At 40.1% G+C, this 16,207-nt stretch overlaps 1 protein-coding gene across 1 annotated transcript in view; it reads right to left on the bottom strand.

Annotated features, from left to right (window-relative positions):
* The window catches only part of LOC108875773 (phosphatidylinositol transfer protein cytoplasmic 1), a 70,647-nt gene that overhangs the window by 11,934 nt on the left and 42,506 nt on the right, over nucleotides 1-16,207 (bottom strand). The window contains exons 2-4 of the mRNA XM_018664903.2: nucleotides 5,540-5,688; nucleotides 1,998-2,086; nucleotides 512-519 (exon numbers count right to left, since the gene is read on the bottom strand). Of these exons, the coding sequence (XP_018520419.1) occupies nucleotides 512-519; nucleotides 1,998-2,086; nucleotides 5,540-5,688 (246 nt within the window). The remainder of the gene's footprint in view (nucleotides 1-511; nucleotides 520-1,997; nucleotides 2,087-5,539; nucleotides 5,689-16,207) is intronic.

Below are 16,207 nucleotides of genomic sequence, written 5' to 3'. Positions count from 1 at the left end.
TACGCTGAGTTATGCTGATCACTGCAGACATGGAAGACACAGGTTTTGCTAAGTAACAAACCTAATCCTGTTAGAAAATTAGCAACAAAATGCCGCGGCTAGACCTCTAACATAAAGTCACTTCTGTAAACTGACATTAAAACTTCTAAATAGAGTGAACTACAAATACTTTGATATCTAATTTTTTGCATTCTTATATCATTTGACATGTCACCAGCTGTCAAATCCTTCAAACTAAAGAGGATTTTACTGCATGAGATTTTTCTCTACTATCAAAGAGATTGCTATGCTGAAAGATTTTGCTGCAAATCTTTTGCTTGAAAATATTATAGCTCAGTCACACTCAAATCCATTCAACAAGCTAAGCTAGAATGGCAATTTTGGTTTTTAAAGCTGCACTGATCAGTGTTTTTTTCTATCAGCAATAGCTACAATGTGAGAGGGCTTGTTGATAATGACAAACTTTGTGCACCCGATGCAAAACAGTGAAATATGCAAAGAGGATACTTACAGTATATTCTACCGACCGTGGTGTGGGGTGGCAGACATCAAGGCAGAGCAGAGAGAAAACACAACAGAGACACAGTTAGTAATACAGCCTATTCAAATTTTCCACTGAATAAAAGGAAATGAGAGGGCCACCATGTACAAAAATGTGTGAGACATACAGGACATGTTTGCATAAAGCAATGACTCTCACATCTCTGATACCCCTCATCATCGCCCCTTCTGTGACTTTCTCCCCTATTTTCTCTAATTTGCTCTCATCAAAAAGAAATTCCCTTTTATCTGTGTTCCTCAGCTTGTAACACTTCTCCCCTTAGATCAGGATCATTAAAGCAGAAACAGAAATATGCTCTGGCCACAGCAGCTCTGATCGTTGCACTCCTGACTACTGGTTGTCTGTAATGCTGGTGATTTATAAAAGTGAAGCTTATTCCACTGCTGCATTCGATGTAATTCAGTGTGGAAGCATTTGCCTCATGAAAGAACTGTAAACATGTAAATACATGTCGGCTTTAACACGTTTCCGTGTCAATAACATGTTTGCTTTTCTCACATGGTGTCGTCCTGGCAAACTGACACAGTGACAAACAGAGAAGCTGCAATGGTGCGATTGAAAGTGTGATCCTTTTGTCATGATGTCTTTAAATGGTGTGTGTTAGTATTAAGAGCCCTTGTGAATATCCAGTAACTGTTGTTTTTTTCCATCTAGAGCTACTGTCTACTACTTTAGAGTTCAAGGTTATACTTTATTGATCCATGTTGAAAAATGTTCCTCGTTTGTCTTCAGAGGTCCCTGACCTTTTGTATTTCATTTACATTTTGCTTACAAGGACATAAAACCTGTTATTTCCAAATGTCGCTGCATCCAGCTCAGCACCCCTGTGTCCATATACTTACTATAAGCCTTTCTGTGGTAAACCCTCCATATTTCCTTTCGGAAATTCCATATGGGATCACTGAAAACTGGGCAGCAGAGCTTTCTGAATTATACAACACATGTCTGAAGTTGCACAGGGACTTTGGTGGAAAAGCTCTTTGCTGGAGGCGTGGTTTTGAAAAAAAAAAGTGTTAAAAAATGCAGTGGAGATCTTGGACCATGTGTTAGAAAGTTTTCTATGCTCCTAGAGAACTCATACCATGTTTTCACACTACACCAGCTCCTTAAAACATTCAGTAAAACACCAAGTGCACCAAGTGGTGAGTGCTAAGCAAACTGTGACTGACAAAACCCACCAAAACTAGTTGAGAAGCTGACCTTATTAAGTATTTGCTGCATATGACTGCAGTGCTAAGCTATTCAAGTCTGCACTATCATAGGCTCCATTCCTACACCAGACAAGTGTCAAAGTGTTACAGTGGGACTCTTTCTGTTATAGCAGCTAACTGGATTTGATACAATGTGAGAGGTGAGTGTGTAAGCTGGGCAATATCTGGTCAAAGGGATCTTTAAAATGCATTAGAGTGATTGTCCAGCAAACGTATTTGCTCACCTGTTATGGTGTAAGGGTAGTAGTTCCACGCTTTCTCTGTCACATAGAAGATTTTGGGAACCACTGCTCGAGCCCAGCTGGGTAATTTACTGCAGAGAGACAGAGACGAGGAGAAAGATTGTGAGTATTTAGTCGCAAAGCAGGGATGGGGGCGAAATTGCTTCCGTTAACGCAGCAATCATCAAAAACTTGTTCCAGTTATGAAAGGAAAATCTGTTCTGACTATAGAAACTAAGGAGTGGTGGAAAAGGAACTCTTCCAAAAAGCTTTAATTCAGGGAAGATGCTACAGGGGGCCAAACACATAAGGTTACTGTACATCCAAGGTGTCTTATGTCTCTTAAGACTTTTAAAGGCTCTCTGAATCTAGAACTACTAACCAAAAACCAACAGAGAGTCACAAACCTAACAATCATGTATTGTGTATGTCTGTATGTCGTATTAAATGTAATTCATCCAGGAAATTTTAGCTAAGAGCAATGCTCCCTTTTCAGGAACACCCTGTTCACATTCACACAGTTAGATAAATTCACACCTGGAAGCTGCCCAGGACAACCACAGTCTAATCTGTTGGCCACCAAGCAGCTTCATTGGTGCAGTTGTAAGTTACAGGCTTTGCTCAGGGTATTTAAGTGGCACTACTGAGGGAGGGGCAAGTGCTGCTCTTTCACCTTCCCCACCCATTAGCTGTGCTTTAATTTGACAGTAAAGGACACTTCATTGACTGCTGTAAATAATAAATCAGTCCATCGAGTAAGTAATCATCAGACTAAAGAGTTAACTTTTTAAGAACTATGCTTACTTGCCTGCTTGCCAAGAATTAGATCAGAAGATTGACACCACTGCAATCAGCAGGTGGTTAGCTTATCTTAGCACAGAAACTGGAAACAGGGGGAAACAGCTAACTTGGCTCTGTTCAAAAAAAGGTGAAAGTTCGCTACAACAAATTTAAGATCACTAATTAACTTGTTACATTTTGTTAGATTAATCTGTACACAAAAAGTGTAAAAATGACACACTGCGGTTTTATGTGGTATAAAACTGAGCCCGCTTTGGCACCCTGAACCCCTCTGTATTATCTGCCATATGTTCACTGTTCATAGAGTTACAGCGTACTGCCAATATGTGCACCCAGGGGACTTTGTGTGTGAGTGTGTGAGTGTGCATGCCTGACATTCTCTGATCCTGAACTCTGAACTCTGGTAAGTCTGTAATTGAGGCTGCATTGAGAACTTATTTATGAGACATGTCAAACACTGAAGAGCACAGGCTTTCATGTAGCCTGCCTTCAGCTCCACTTCCTTTGATTGACATGGAAAACAATTTCTTTAGGAGGACAAAAATGGCACCCACTGCATCGTGACGGCTGAGAATAAAAACAGCCTTCTCGCTCATTCTCTCTTTCTCTCTCCCCTTTCCCTGTGTGCATCTCTCTCTCTCCCAACAAAAGAGACTGACACTCCTCCTACACCTCCATCTGTTGATTTCTCCCATTCCCTCCTTGTTCTTTTAAAGATCTTTGCCAATAGCTGCTGCGACAGAGCCCACGTTGCCAAGTGTGCAAGTGCGGTGGGTGGCTGCTCTGAGTTTTCACGCCAAAGCTGCTGTTTATGTTTAGAAGAAGAAGAAAACACATTAGTTTAGTTGAACACATCCAAGAAAAGCCAACACTTTGTTCAATCATAAAATCTACCGTCCCCTCTCTGTTCTTAATGAAGGTTATTGACGGAACAAGCGTGGAAACAATGTTCAGGTCGGATGGGATCGCACCAAATAGTAGGAGTACAGTGCGAGACAGATTGTGAAGGCTAATGGGGTGGTTGAAGCGTGACAGAACAAGTCCAGATTGACTTCCCTGCTGGTGAATCAGAGCTAAATGTTTTGTTGTTGCAGAGCCAACCATTGGAGGCCAGTTGGATGAGGCAGAACAGTGGTAGTTATGGGGAATAAAAAAACAATTTTATCAAATTATTATATAATATTATCTAACTTGATTTTATATTACTTAATCTAATATCACAAATATTTGCTTAATTTACAGTTCTGAACTCAACCATATACCACTTTAGCTATTTTCTGATGTTTCTGTGGATGTTTCATTATCCCTTCCTTTGTCATTCAGAGGGAAGTATTTTTGATTTTCAGCACAGATGGATATATAAAGGCTTACTGTGTGTTTATCAGCATTAATGTCAGACAGGGAAGCAGACTATTATAAATTGCCTTTTCATGGTACAACTTAAAAGTTACCGTCAACAGGTGCATGTGAGAGAGCCACAATATGGCATGTGAGTGGTATTTATGCATCATTTGGTGCTCGTCCTAAGAGATAAACATTTTATCTTAACAAAATGTCAGCTGCTCAGGAAAGGTCAGCGCTTTGTCTTTTTCCATCTAAACTGCAGATGTAAATGGAAGGACCATAAAAGCGGAGCATTTGGGTGGTTTGGATTCTTTCATTTCTGTCTTCCTTTCTCACTCTCTCTGTTAAAATCCCCACCATGTAATCTCATTAAAAAAAACGAACTGTGAAATAAATGACGTGGCCTGAAGCGAGGAAATATCCCTCCATAGATATTGGGCATATTTCACAAAAACAAAGCTTAAAACACACTAACTGTTCACACTTAAGAACAAAGCAGATATTTCAGCATAGTGGGTGCAGTCTAGGAAGTCATCATGGTCATCATCAGTTTATATTTTAACATATCTACAGCTAGTCTTATATTGGTGTGTGGAGACAGCCCAAGCCGTTATACAATAACTTGTATTCCTTTGCTATTCAAATCATGATTTCTTTACTGTCCAAACAAAGCTCTGAGCAAGCAAATAATTTTATGTGAATTTGAGGAACTTATTAATAAAATGCTGTATTTTAGTTTCTGCTTTGCTTATTCAGTATAGAGCAAACTGAGTGAAAATGCCCGAATGGAAGCCCAACTTATCTCTGTTTGCTCCCTCTGCCTTCTTTCTTCCTCTCCTCTGCTGTGCTGACTCAACATAATTAGTTCCCCCAGCATAGTGAACGCTGACACAGGTATTTGTGCTCAAACAAATGGCCTACAGCATCTCTGTCCCCCGCTCTCTTTCCCCTTTCTCTTAGCCTTTTTTCTTTCTTTTCCTCCCACTGTCACTCTCTTTTCCTCTCTCTTTTCTTCACATATTCTCCGTCTGATTCTCTGTCATCTCTCTTTGATTCATGGGGGTCTAACAAAGCAGTGTGTGGACGGGTCACACGAGCATCTGTGTGCACAAAGTGCACAAACAATGTCTGCGGGATGCAGTGAGATGCATCAGTATGGGGTGATATATAAGTGTGATGGATAAGTAACTCAAGGAAACCTGCTAGGTTGCAGGGGGCAGCATGTGCGTAGCTGCCTGTGTGCAACTCTTATGAAATAACTGAATGTAATTTTAATTAGTCGATGCTAATATAAGATATACGTTGTACACCAGGTTTTGCATGTTTTTTATGGGAAAAGCCATAGCTGAGGATAAAATCCTAAAGAGGTTATACTGTAAGTAGAGATATCTTCAACTGACCTGTTGAGGTAGACTCGTTTCTCTGTGAACTGTCCTTGGCCGTGTGTCGGGTCTTCATAGGGTTCGTTCTGGACGACCTCCACCCCTTCCCCTCGATCACTCTGCTCATGGCTGTGTTTACTGATCATGTACAGCTGCCCAATCCGGTACTAGAAGATAAAACACAGAGAGAGGATAAGTACACAGTGTATCAGCCAGGGGACATACTGCAGTCATAGACAATTAGATGCGCAAACAGAGGAAATGGTCTTAAGTCATGCATTCAAGTCATCAAGTGCTTGTAGGAATTCATCATTAGCAGATAATCACCATCAAGATCATGTGATATGACTGAAAGCTCTAGAACAGCTACTAAATGGACCATAAATGGTGAGATTACTTTCTTAACTGCTGTTTTGAGTATTGAGTTACCACAGTCTGCATCACAGTAACTTTCAGAAGTCATCTAAATAGAAGCAGAGTTGGAACACAAACTTTGCACCATAGAAAACCAATGGTCAACTTCTTAGAACTTATTTTATAATTGTTTTTTCAGTCAGCTCTTGCACTAGTAAGTGATAGGGCCATAAATGAACACTCAACCTTTCTACCAAAGTGGGAACAGTTGAAGTAAATTTGTATGCGACTGAAGCTGTTGCAGTAATTAGTCACCAGCTAAAAAAAGACACCCTGTCTAATTATCATAAAACATATTCCACCTGCATCTTGTCATTTTCCATCCGAACAATACTCGCTACTTTGTCATCATGCAAAGTGATTACAGGAACACAAGGCTAAGTCAAGCATAACAAAGGCTGATGATAAGAAAAGGTCATATATTAAGTCCAACTACTGTGTACAACCATCACACACTAGTTCACCAGGGAATAAAATACAAAGATGATTGTAATTCAAAATGTGACTTTATTCACACTTTTCTAATTGTTTCATTTGCAGTAAATGCAGAAAATTTCATTGTGAAACTTATTTTCTTCCTTAAAACTAATTCTGGTAAACACTCTGAAGCAAATACCTCAGGTTCAATAATAATCCATGAGACACCTTCACTATTTCAGAATATAAATGGTTCAGTCAGGCTGTTTTTAATCATAAATATAACTTCAGGGTACAAAGTTGAAATAATAAACAAGTATAGTTCAACTGTGTTTGAAAGTGCAGGGAACTTTATTCAGCGACAAGGTGAAAAGCAGATGCTTGGGCGAGTGTGACCATAAATTTCTTGTCTGCTTGGCCCAGAGTCAACACTCATTTTTATTTACTGCTTTATTTTCAAGACTTAGTTGAGAAAAAGGTCAGAAAACAAAGTCCAGTCATGGCTAATTCTGCTGCGATAGTGCACCTGCGGCAACTTACAGCTTGTTTTTCGGCAGAGCTGCGTCTGTTTTAATGAACATGACTCTGCTATTTGTAGGCTACACACTGGACCATGTTCAGTTAATTAAATACTCTGCCATGCAATAACAGCTCTTCTTCTAGTTATAGATGCCCTGGAGTGCCATGTTCAGTTTATTCAGGCAATAAAGTGTGGATTGACTGTTTGAAGGCAGCACTTCCTTATGTGTCCTTTTGATCTTTAATCTTCATATTCTAAATCCAAAGCTTCTGTTCATGACAAAAGACCCAGAAAGGAGACGGAAAGATATGGAAATGAATGAATGATTTCAAAGAGAGGGAAAAGGAGCTGACTGAGAGTGAGAGACCAAGGAGCATCAAAGGACAGCAACTTGAGGACTTCTAATGAGAAGGAGGGACTGGAATTAAATCAAAGACCGAGAAAAGAAGACACAACTGGAAATTTTTGACAAAAGGAAGAAAGAAGATGATGAAAAATGAGGCATAAATAGCAAGAAAAAGATGGTCTGATGATGACCGGTGATGCTTATAATCCATTTATCTGTTACAGGCTGTGAGCAAGTGAAGCTGCACTCTGTTTCCCGCTCAGTCTCCACATACTTTATCTTCTGTCTGTGCTCTTCTCCCCAAAGGAATCTCAGAAGTGAGAGTATGATGCTGGTAATGAAGGGGAGCAAAATCAACTGTATTCCCCTGGATTCCACACTTCCTCTCCTCCTGACCTTTACCTGTCATGGCTGTTTGGCTGACCTGTGAAATGCTGCCAGGGGAAAAATGTGAGGTGCTTCACCCAAAACAGCTCCCAGGGAGGCACCTGTCAGCACATAGCTGCTGTTGCAAATCTCTGATGGATATACCTATTTTACAGGTATGTGCTACAATAAATGAAACAATTACGTGAAGGCCCAGAAGTCATTAGACCAGGCCCTAGTGGACGTGTGCAAGCAGCTGCAGCAGATCCTATTGCAGTGGGATTTGCAGTTAGTTGCATCTGCAGCCTCCAGAAAGCCAGTTTTAACACCTGCATGGCAATGTTTGATGCTTCATGAAATTCAACAGAATAAACATCAAACACCAGAGACACTAAAAGTTTATAAAAACAGATTATTTCCATCTGAAATTACCTGAATAATAAAAATGATCTGATATCCATCTATGATAATAATACAACACTTTGAAAATTTATGGTACATGACTACTACTACAAGTGTACTCAAGCTGCTGTATATTAAGATCCTTTTCATGCAATCTAATATGCTGTACATTTATTGTATGTTTTATACACAGTTTGGTGTTAAAACATAACATTTCCTATCATCACCTAAATATCAACTGCACAGGTAAAATTGCTGTATTAAAAAAGTGTTAGTGTTTTGTTGAGGTGTGGTGATGGTCATTATTATGCTCAACAGGGCTTTCTGTGGCCAATTCTGCCCCTGGGACAAGAGTGTAATCATCTGAAAAATAGACACTCCCACCAGAGTAAAGAGGCTTTAACACACTATAGGACAAGAGTGATGAATGAGAAATGGCTTTTGATTAATTCTGATTAAGTATGAGGTAGGAGTGGAAAAAAGATCCTCCCTTTTATATTTTATACACATTTTTATTCTTATTTCCTCTGGTGATTGATGACTGGACATTTTAATGAAAGGAAGACTCTGCAGAAGATTGCACTTCTGTTGGAATTTAAAACAGCAGTTAATCACTGGCACACATTTATATTCAAACCTGGGTTAGAGCAGATTTGAAAATATTTTTCCTGGACTGTCTCAATACAATAACCACCTGCTAGTAGATTCTGGATAAACAACAGGGAACGTTTTCACCCAGATATGACGTGCATGAATTCATCCATCCATTGGCTATACTGCTTGACCTTTGAGGGTTGAGGGCAAGAGGTGGGGACACACAGATGTGCACACAAACACACTATTACACACAGAGTAACCACTTATCCATGCAATGTTCTTGTATATCAGAACAAATAACCAATTAAGGTTGAGTGAAAAACCCCTGTTAACCCTTACGCACACATCCCTCAGCTATACATCACCAAACCTCTTACTCTCTTCCTCATTAGTCATTATGTACACAATTTCTGCTTTAAAGGTCACAAACCCAGCTGCAGCACCTTGGCTCTGACTTCTCTGTGGTACTGTAAACTAGTTTCACTGTGTAACTTTGAAAGGGCAGCAACGCAATGACTCACGTCCTCTGTATCTGTTCACTCCAAGGAGCCCACTCTCTAGATAACGGTATACGTGTATGATTGCGGTGTCGGAAAAGGACACCCGCAATAAGAAGAAAAAACACACATATACTGTATCCAAGTCAACGGTTGTCTGAATACAAGGTTCCCAGACTAGAGAGCCAGACAGAGCAGCAGGTTAAGATTAGAGACGAACAGTTATTAAGACAAGCAATGTTTGGCTGACCTCTGCCACAGCAAGGATGTGTTATATAAAAATGTTTTCCTTTTCTTTTGTGACATTTTCTCCACTGTGCAGCATGTTTCACAGGTGTCTACTGCTGTAAATTCAAAGTTGAAAAAAGTACTGAAGATCTTGAAGAGTTTCTGTCACTGAAAACAGGACAGAAGAAAGTTCAGTGGGTACAGTGTGGTCGAGAGCTTTCATGTCGCAATGTTCAAAAAATGCATCAGGCAAAGGAACATTTTCAGCACTCACAGCTGGGAATGCCATACACAGTGTGATGCTCTGTACAGCTCAGCTGGTGCAGCAGTTCTGAAGTTAATGAGCAATCTTCGTGTGTTTTCTAATATTGTTACAAGAGTAGCCCCCCGCTCATCTATATGAAATGCACTAGTACATTTATTTAATAGGAATGAGGTCCGTTTGTGTTTAAGTGATCGGACTTGGGAAACTTGGTAGTTTAAGGCAGTCTACCAGCAACATTTTTGAACATTTGAGGCAGTTCAGAGTCAATCACAATAAATTAATTATATGAATGTGGAGAAGATCAGGACTGAAAATGTACACACTTTGAAATATATATGTCTCCAAACATGGTAGAGCTGTATTAGAAAAGCTTATGTAATTCAAAATGGAAAAAGCCCTGCGCCCATTTGTGTTTTAATTTATTGATGCGGCATATAGCCAAAGCTGAATAAGCTTAACTTGTTACATCACATCTCTTGTCCCTCACCAAGTATATGGTAACAGCAAGTACAAATTGCATAACATGTTCTTTTTTGAATCATCTTCTGTCAGTCTCTTCTCTCTTAAACCTCAGTCACGTCTGCTCCATTTATAAAAGTTCACCTTTTCATTGAAGTCTCGAAAGCAAAGGCAGCGTTTCTAAAAACAGCTCTGGGCTGTGGTGAGGGTGAGCCAGCCAGGTTAAGAGCTATTGTAAATAATGCAGATGCTCTCCATCCTTCTTCTACACACCACATACAAAATGAGAGGTGGGGGGGGGTGAGTGGTGCAGATTGAAAGACACTGAGGCAGAGGACAAGCTGAAGGGGGAATTAAAAAGAGGACAAGCGAGGGCACCCCCATAGCCGAATGGTTGGGGCATGTATCACATGGGCCTTAGTGCCCTGGGCAGCTGGGCCCCTGGTCCAGACGGACCCTTACTGCATGTCATTCCCTACTCTATCTCCCTGTTTCCTGTCTCTCTCCCCTGTCCTGTATAAATAAAGGTGAAAAAGCCCCAAAAAATATATTTAAGAATCTTTTAAAAAAGAGGACAAGAGATCAGAAGCAAATTTCTGAAAGTCCTTTGTTTAAAAGTAGCAGAATATGAGAGAGAGGTACAGACAGAAATAATGCTTGGGACACAGGGTTGCAGAGGCAGTTAAGTGTGACATCAGCCTAATTAAATGTCTGTTTAGACAAGAGATGTCCTTTTCTATTCACTTCGTCATCCATGAGCTGTAGTGGTCATCAACTTACTAAAAATATCAAGGGTGTACATACGTGATGTAGGCCTCTTATGAGGGCTGGTGCGATTATCTGAAATGTTTGAGGACACCATGATTAATGTGCTCGACCGTGAACAAGCCAAAACAGACCACTCCATATTAGGGAAGGTTTTCACAACAACAAATAAAAGCTTGTACTGACTGCTTGAATAGCCCTGTTATTTCCCCCATTGAAGCAAAACAGGCAATCACTTCAGAGGATGCTGCAGCACTGAAGTACATCTCACTCTGTCTCTTGTCTGGAATCTTCACAGCGTGATCGATCATTTTGCTACATGACGCAGCCGGCACAATGAGGCCAGTACTTGCCTAGTCTTTATTCGATTTGTCTGATGACAAGGCACTCTGGTTTGTTGTTGCTCATTAATCAGTGCCAATAAACTAGAGTGTGTTGTCATCATCACCGTTTATTACAGGGTTCTGGTCTATGGTTGTTGAAACCCAAATCCACAAACTGAAAGAGCTACATTCTGATGGGTGTGAAATCACAATCCACTACCACGTCCTCTTGTAAAACCTCTACCCAAAACCAGTTCCTGAACATTGTGCCATTTTCACATTAAAAAAGGAAAGAAGAATAAATACAACAAAGACAACTGAGGACTTACACACAGAAGACTCAAGATATTTAGCTGCAGGTAGAGACAAAGAAAATCTGATTTCAGTTTCTGTGGCTAAATATATTCATCTGGACTCTTGTCAAAATATTAATATCAGTTAACTACACACAAAAAGCTAAGATGACATTACTCCATGCACAAAAGTTTCATTTACAAATAACAGTTTCTCAACACAAAGGTTCAAGGCTCTCTGATGGAAATCAGAGAAAAATATAACAAATTCACTAATGTCAGTAGTTAAGTACTAAGGTAATAAGAGACCTGAAATAATAAAAAAAAATATGACCCCCCCTCACCGCGACCCATACGGATAAGCAGTATAGATAATGAATGGGTGGATGGAAAACAGCTTCCACTGGGTCAGTGTTGCACTCTGACAGAAATGAAGAGAGAACGTATTTAAAAAGCAAAGCTATCAGTTAATTAGATGAGGGACAGTAAAGGAGACATGTCAGTTATGGAGACAGAAATGGTGGAGCATGCAGTATGTGACAGTACACTGTCAGGTGTTGATTCTGGACAATGATACATGAACACCCTGAGGCAGCTGCTGAAGAAAAAAAAAATCCCCAAAATTACTAAAGTACATAAATTGCTATGTATAAGTCTGAATATAAAATTTTAATATCTTACAAAACTGAATTTTGTTTGTATCTCAGATCACAGATAAAATTGGTGAATGCACCAAGATCTCTGAAATCAGTCCCATGTGGCACTTAAAAACAAATCTGGCTGTACAAGTGGTTTTTGCATGAGGTCTGTTGCTGCCCAGATTAATAGAAGAAAAAAAAAAACAATGTTCCAGGTTTCAAAAACAGCACCCACAGGTAAAATATGCCAGCAAAAATGCCTTGCTTGGAAAAATTCTAGTGTAATTCATACTGTTTGACCTCATCTATAAATCTATAGAAAAATTAATTAATAAAACTATTTGAAAGAAATCACCAGTGTGAGGGTTTTAATCTTAAAAATAGTAGAAGATTCTTATTGTCCAAAACCTTCCACCTCTTGTATTCAGCGTGTCTGGGGTTCACCCGTAGAAAAACATAACAATACACTCAATCAGCTGCATCCAACATCATTTAAATTATCCACACTTGAATCATTTTTCAATTTTTCATTCCAGTTCATTTTTATCTCATTTATTTCTGCCCACCTGAAGTGTTTCTATGTAATGGCATACGCCTCCCCAAACGAGTGAGAAAGTGTTCGTTTCACTGCATTCACAATAAAATCTTAAAACACAAATAGTCATTAACAAGAAAAACGAAAGGAAAGGGAAAAAAGCATGTACTACTTCTCACATTTCTAAGGGCTTAAACAGGTCTAGACTAGCTGTCAAACAGCCAGACATAGCACTGGACTGGAGAAACACAATATGAATAAACAACATAGCTGTGTAAAGCTGAATCAATCAATATGTGGTCTATCTGGACTCCCTCAGCACTTCTGTGCAGTCGATAATGCTACAGCACCATCATCAAGAAAGTGGAGTAGGGAGGGTGAAGGAGGCGAAGAGGACCTGGCATCCTTGTATGATCAGTACTACTGTACTGTTGTTGACTGGAGATGATAAGGTCAGAGGATGAAGTAGGAAAGAAGAGAAAAGGGACTGAAGAAAAGAAAGAAGATGAAAAAGAAGAAAGAATGGATAAGGAGAAGACGAAATGAGCAGATAGGAAAGGGAGGCTGGGAGGAAGACAAGAGGAGGGAGAGAGACAGTTGGCAGGGAGAGGAGGAGTTATGACGAGCAGGCTGCGCCTTGCTGTATATCAGAGTTTGCAGGCCTGAGTGCACAAAGGACAGGGAAAGGGAACTCAAATGAATGAGAGCAATAAACGAAGTCGGGCGACAATGGATAGAGGACAGAGTAGAATCATTTTCTGTTCATTGAGAGATGATCTCCCTCCTTATTCTGAGTGACGTTGCTTGTCTTAGATATGGAAGCCTCAAGTACTCTGGCTTCACTGGCAGACTCAAACAAAGAGTTATGGAACTTGGCTTTTAATTGAAAGTGGGACCTTGGCTGAGTATATATATATGTTGCCCCATTTGCAGCCAGTGAATCAGTTTTGAGAGAATAAATAATAAGAGAAGGTAAAAAAAACAAATTCTCTTATTCACAGGTTTATTTGCTCAGACAGGATTTTCAGTGGTTTGCGTCACTGTTCAGGAGATGTTCGAGACTGACATTTATACTTTAAATCTTATGCACATTTTACTGTGAAAAGCTATTAATATGAAAGCCATTATTAAATTACACCACCTGTTTTACTAGCTTGAAATACACTTATCTTTTACAAACACTGGCTAATTGGTTAATTTGACCAGGCACAAATTATGTTTTATGGGTGGGAATGAAATTTGCATTCACAAATGAGGCACACTGTGATCCATCATGGGATGAGGAAGACGTGTATTGAGACTAGTCATTGCACGATGGAAATACGTGACCTTCACAAGCACATGGTTCTTAATAGAGAAAGGTAGTAATGGCTCAAGAAACCGGCTATAATTTAAGACGGTGATTCATTTTTGTTCAGCTGGTATTATTATTATATTCCAGTAATCTGTAATAGATTACTTCTTAAACATAACCTTAGGAGAAAAAAGAAATGACCCTCTGCATACACAAGTCCTCAGAAAAAAAACAAAGACTCTTATGAACAACAAAAGTATCAGTGAGGACATCATTAACCTACAGTCAAACAGCGCTGCTCCTCAGCAACCAGGTCAGCGCACCCCTCTATTTGAATGTCAATGTGAACTAATAGCTCTGCTAATCACTGTATTCCACTTGTAGAAGGCCACATTAATGCCCTCAGGGAGCAGCGTGGCAGCCCAACAGAGAGTCCATTTTGTGCTTGGCAGGTACTGAAACACTGACAACTTATATGAGCAACTTTGGATGGAGAAAAAAAAAAAAAAAGAGAGGCCCTCCTCACCTCATGTGATTTTAATTGCTCAGTTTCCGTCTGAAAGACTGCAATAGCTCCAGTGATGACAGTGAAAGCATAAAAATAATCCTGGGCTCACAGACTGTATAACTGAGCTCAGTGTGCTTTCCTTGATTACAGAGTATAATGAGCCTGCGTGGGAAGCACATATGTACATAGTGCAATCATATGCTGAGGACCTGCGGTAATGCAAGCAGAAAGGTGGGCTATTCTTTTATTAATTGCTATTTTAAAAACATTATCTAAAGATTTTTTTTCCTGGAAGACCTCTGCCACCTCAAAGAGGTAAGATAATGTACAGTTGATCTACTTGGGTACGATCTGTCTTACATAAAAGTAATGGGGCCAGGACTGAAGCTCAGGCAGGTCACCCATTACCAAAAACAAACGAGTGAATAAAGCTCTGAGGAAATCTTAAACATCAACTAATAGCAAAAAACCTGATGTTTTCTTCTTACTTCTCTCAGCTAGCCAGCTCTTCCCCCTTTCACCTCCACAAAGATTCAGCCCTTCATACTGATGGATGACTGCATTAGCGGGGGCGATAGTGGCTTGAGTAATGGGGGAGGGTGGTGGGAATGCGGACAGAGGTGCAATATAAGACCAGATTGAGTTGACCGATAACAGGAAACAACAGGGGAACATGAAAAGAATAAAGCTCTTTTTCACAGCTGGAACCCACCTTTTCTTGATGATTATGATCAACTTTTTTGGCATCCAAACATACCTGAAGGTTTCCAGTTTGTAAAAATTCTGAAAAAGTCTGATCTCTCGTGACTGGACAGTACTCAATAGATAAGAGTTTTCTTCAGACAGGAATGATATACCCCCCAAAAATTCATATATGAAAAAACTTTCAACTTTCAACTCTGTATGTAACTACATACAGCTACATCCACCTATCACACACATGCACACATGCACACACTTACTTACACACACTTAAATGCATACCTGCACAGTCACATACTGCTAGCACAGCTATGGGCCCATCACGTTGCAGTTTCATTTCCTATGATGGCAAAGGCGCACACACACACACACACACACACACACAGCACACAGCCACACACACTCACAAACGCAATCTTCTTCCCCTGCTCTGCACACATTTAATCAACGGGGCGGCAGTGTGCAGTGCACTGGGCTGCTCTCTCCAGATAAAATTATCCCTCAGCTGTAGGCCTGACAGTCAATAGGTAGACCAGGAGTGTAATTAGTGCGTGTATGTATGAAGGCAAACGAGAGTAGAGAGAAAGGGCAAATGAACAAGACAGAAGAAGATAGTAAAGATAGTGATTGAGTGAGGAGTGGGAGAGAATAAGACAAGAGACGAGTTATCGTTGTTGCCCTGCCTATCCAATCTGAGCACCATGAACACAAGGAATCAGTGTGCAGGATGGAGAAACATCTGCAGTACATCTCTGTCCTATTCTCCACAGGAAGCCTCTCGCTTCTTCCACCTTCCCCCGCTGGCCCTCCCGTGGACACACAAAGTGGGGTGAGGGAGAATATACAGCCTGTATGAGAAACAGGAGACTGGTTCTCTGTGTTTGTGCCTGCTTATAAAAACAAGACAAGTGCACATGAAGTTGAACGGAGAAGGTGATAACAATGCCTACTGGAAGCTGGAAAACAGCTGAACTGTGATAGAAATGAGAAATTTTCTAATATGCTTCCTGTCTCTGTTTCAACCATTAAAGCAGGTTTTGACCTTTTCATCAATGTTTCTTGTCAAAGCCAGCTTTTTATTTGGGGTAATCAACAAAAGTGCTTTCTATCTGCAAGA

Source organism: Lates calcarifer, linkage group LG5 (assembly GCF_001640805.2).
Source record: "Lates calcarifer isolate ASB-BC8 linkage group LG5, TLL_Latcal_v3, whole genome shotgun sequence".
Lineage (NCBI taxonomy): Eukaryota > Metazoa > Chordata > Actinopteri > Centropomidae > Lates > Lates calcarifer.
This window is presented reverse-complemented; position numbering and strand designations above follow the sequence as displayed.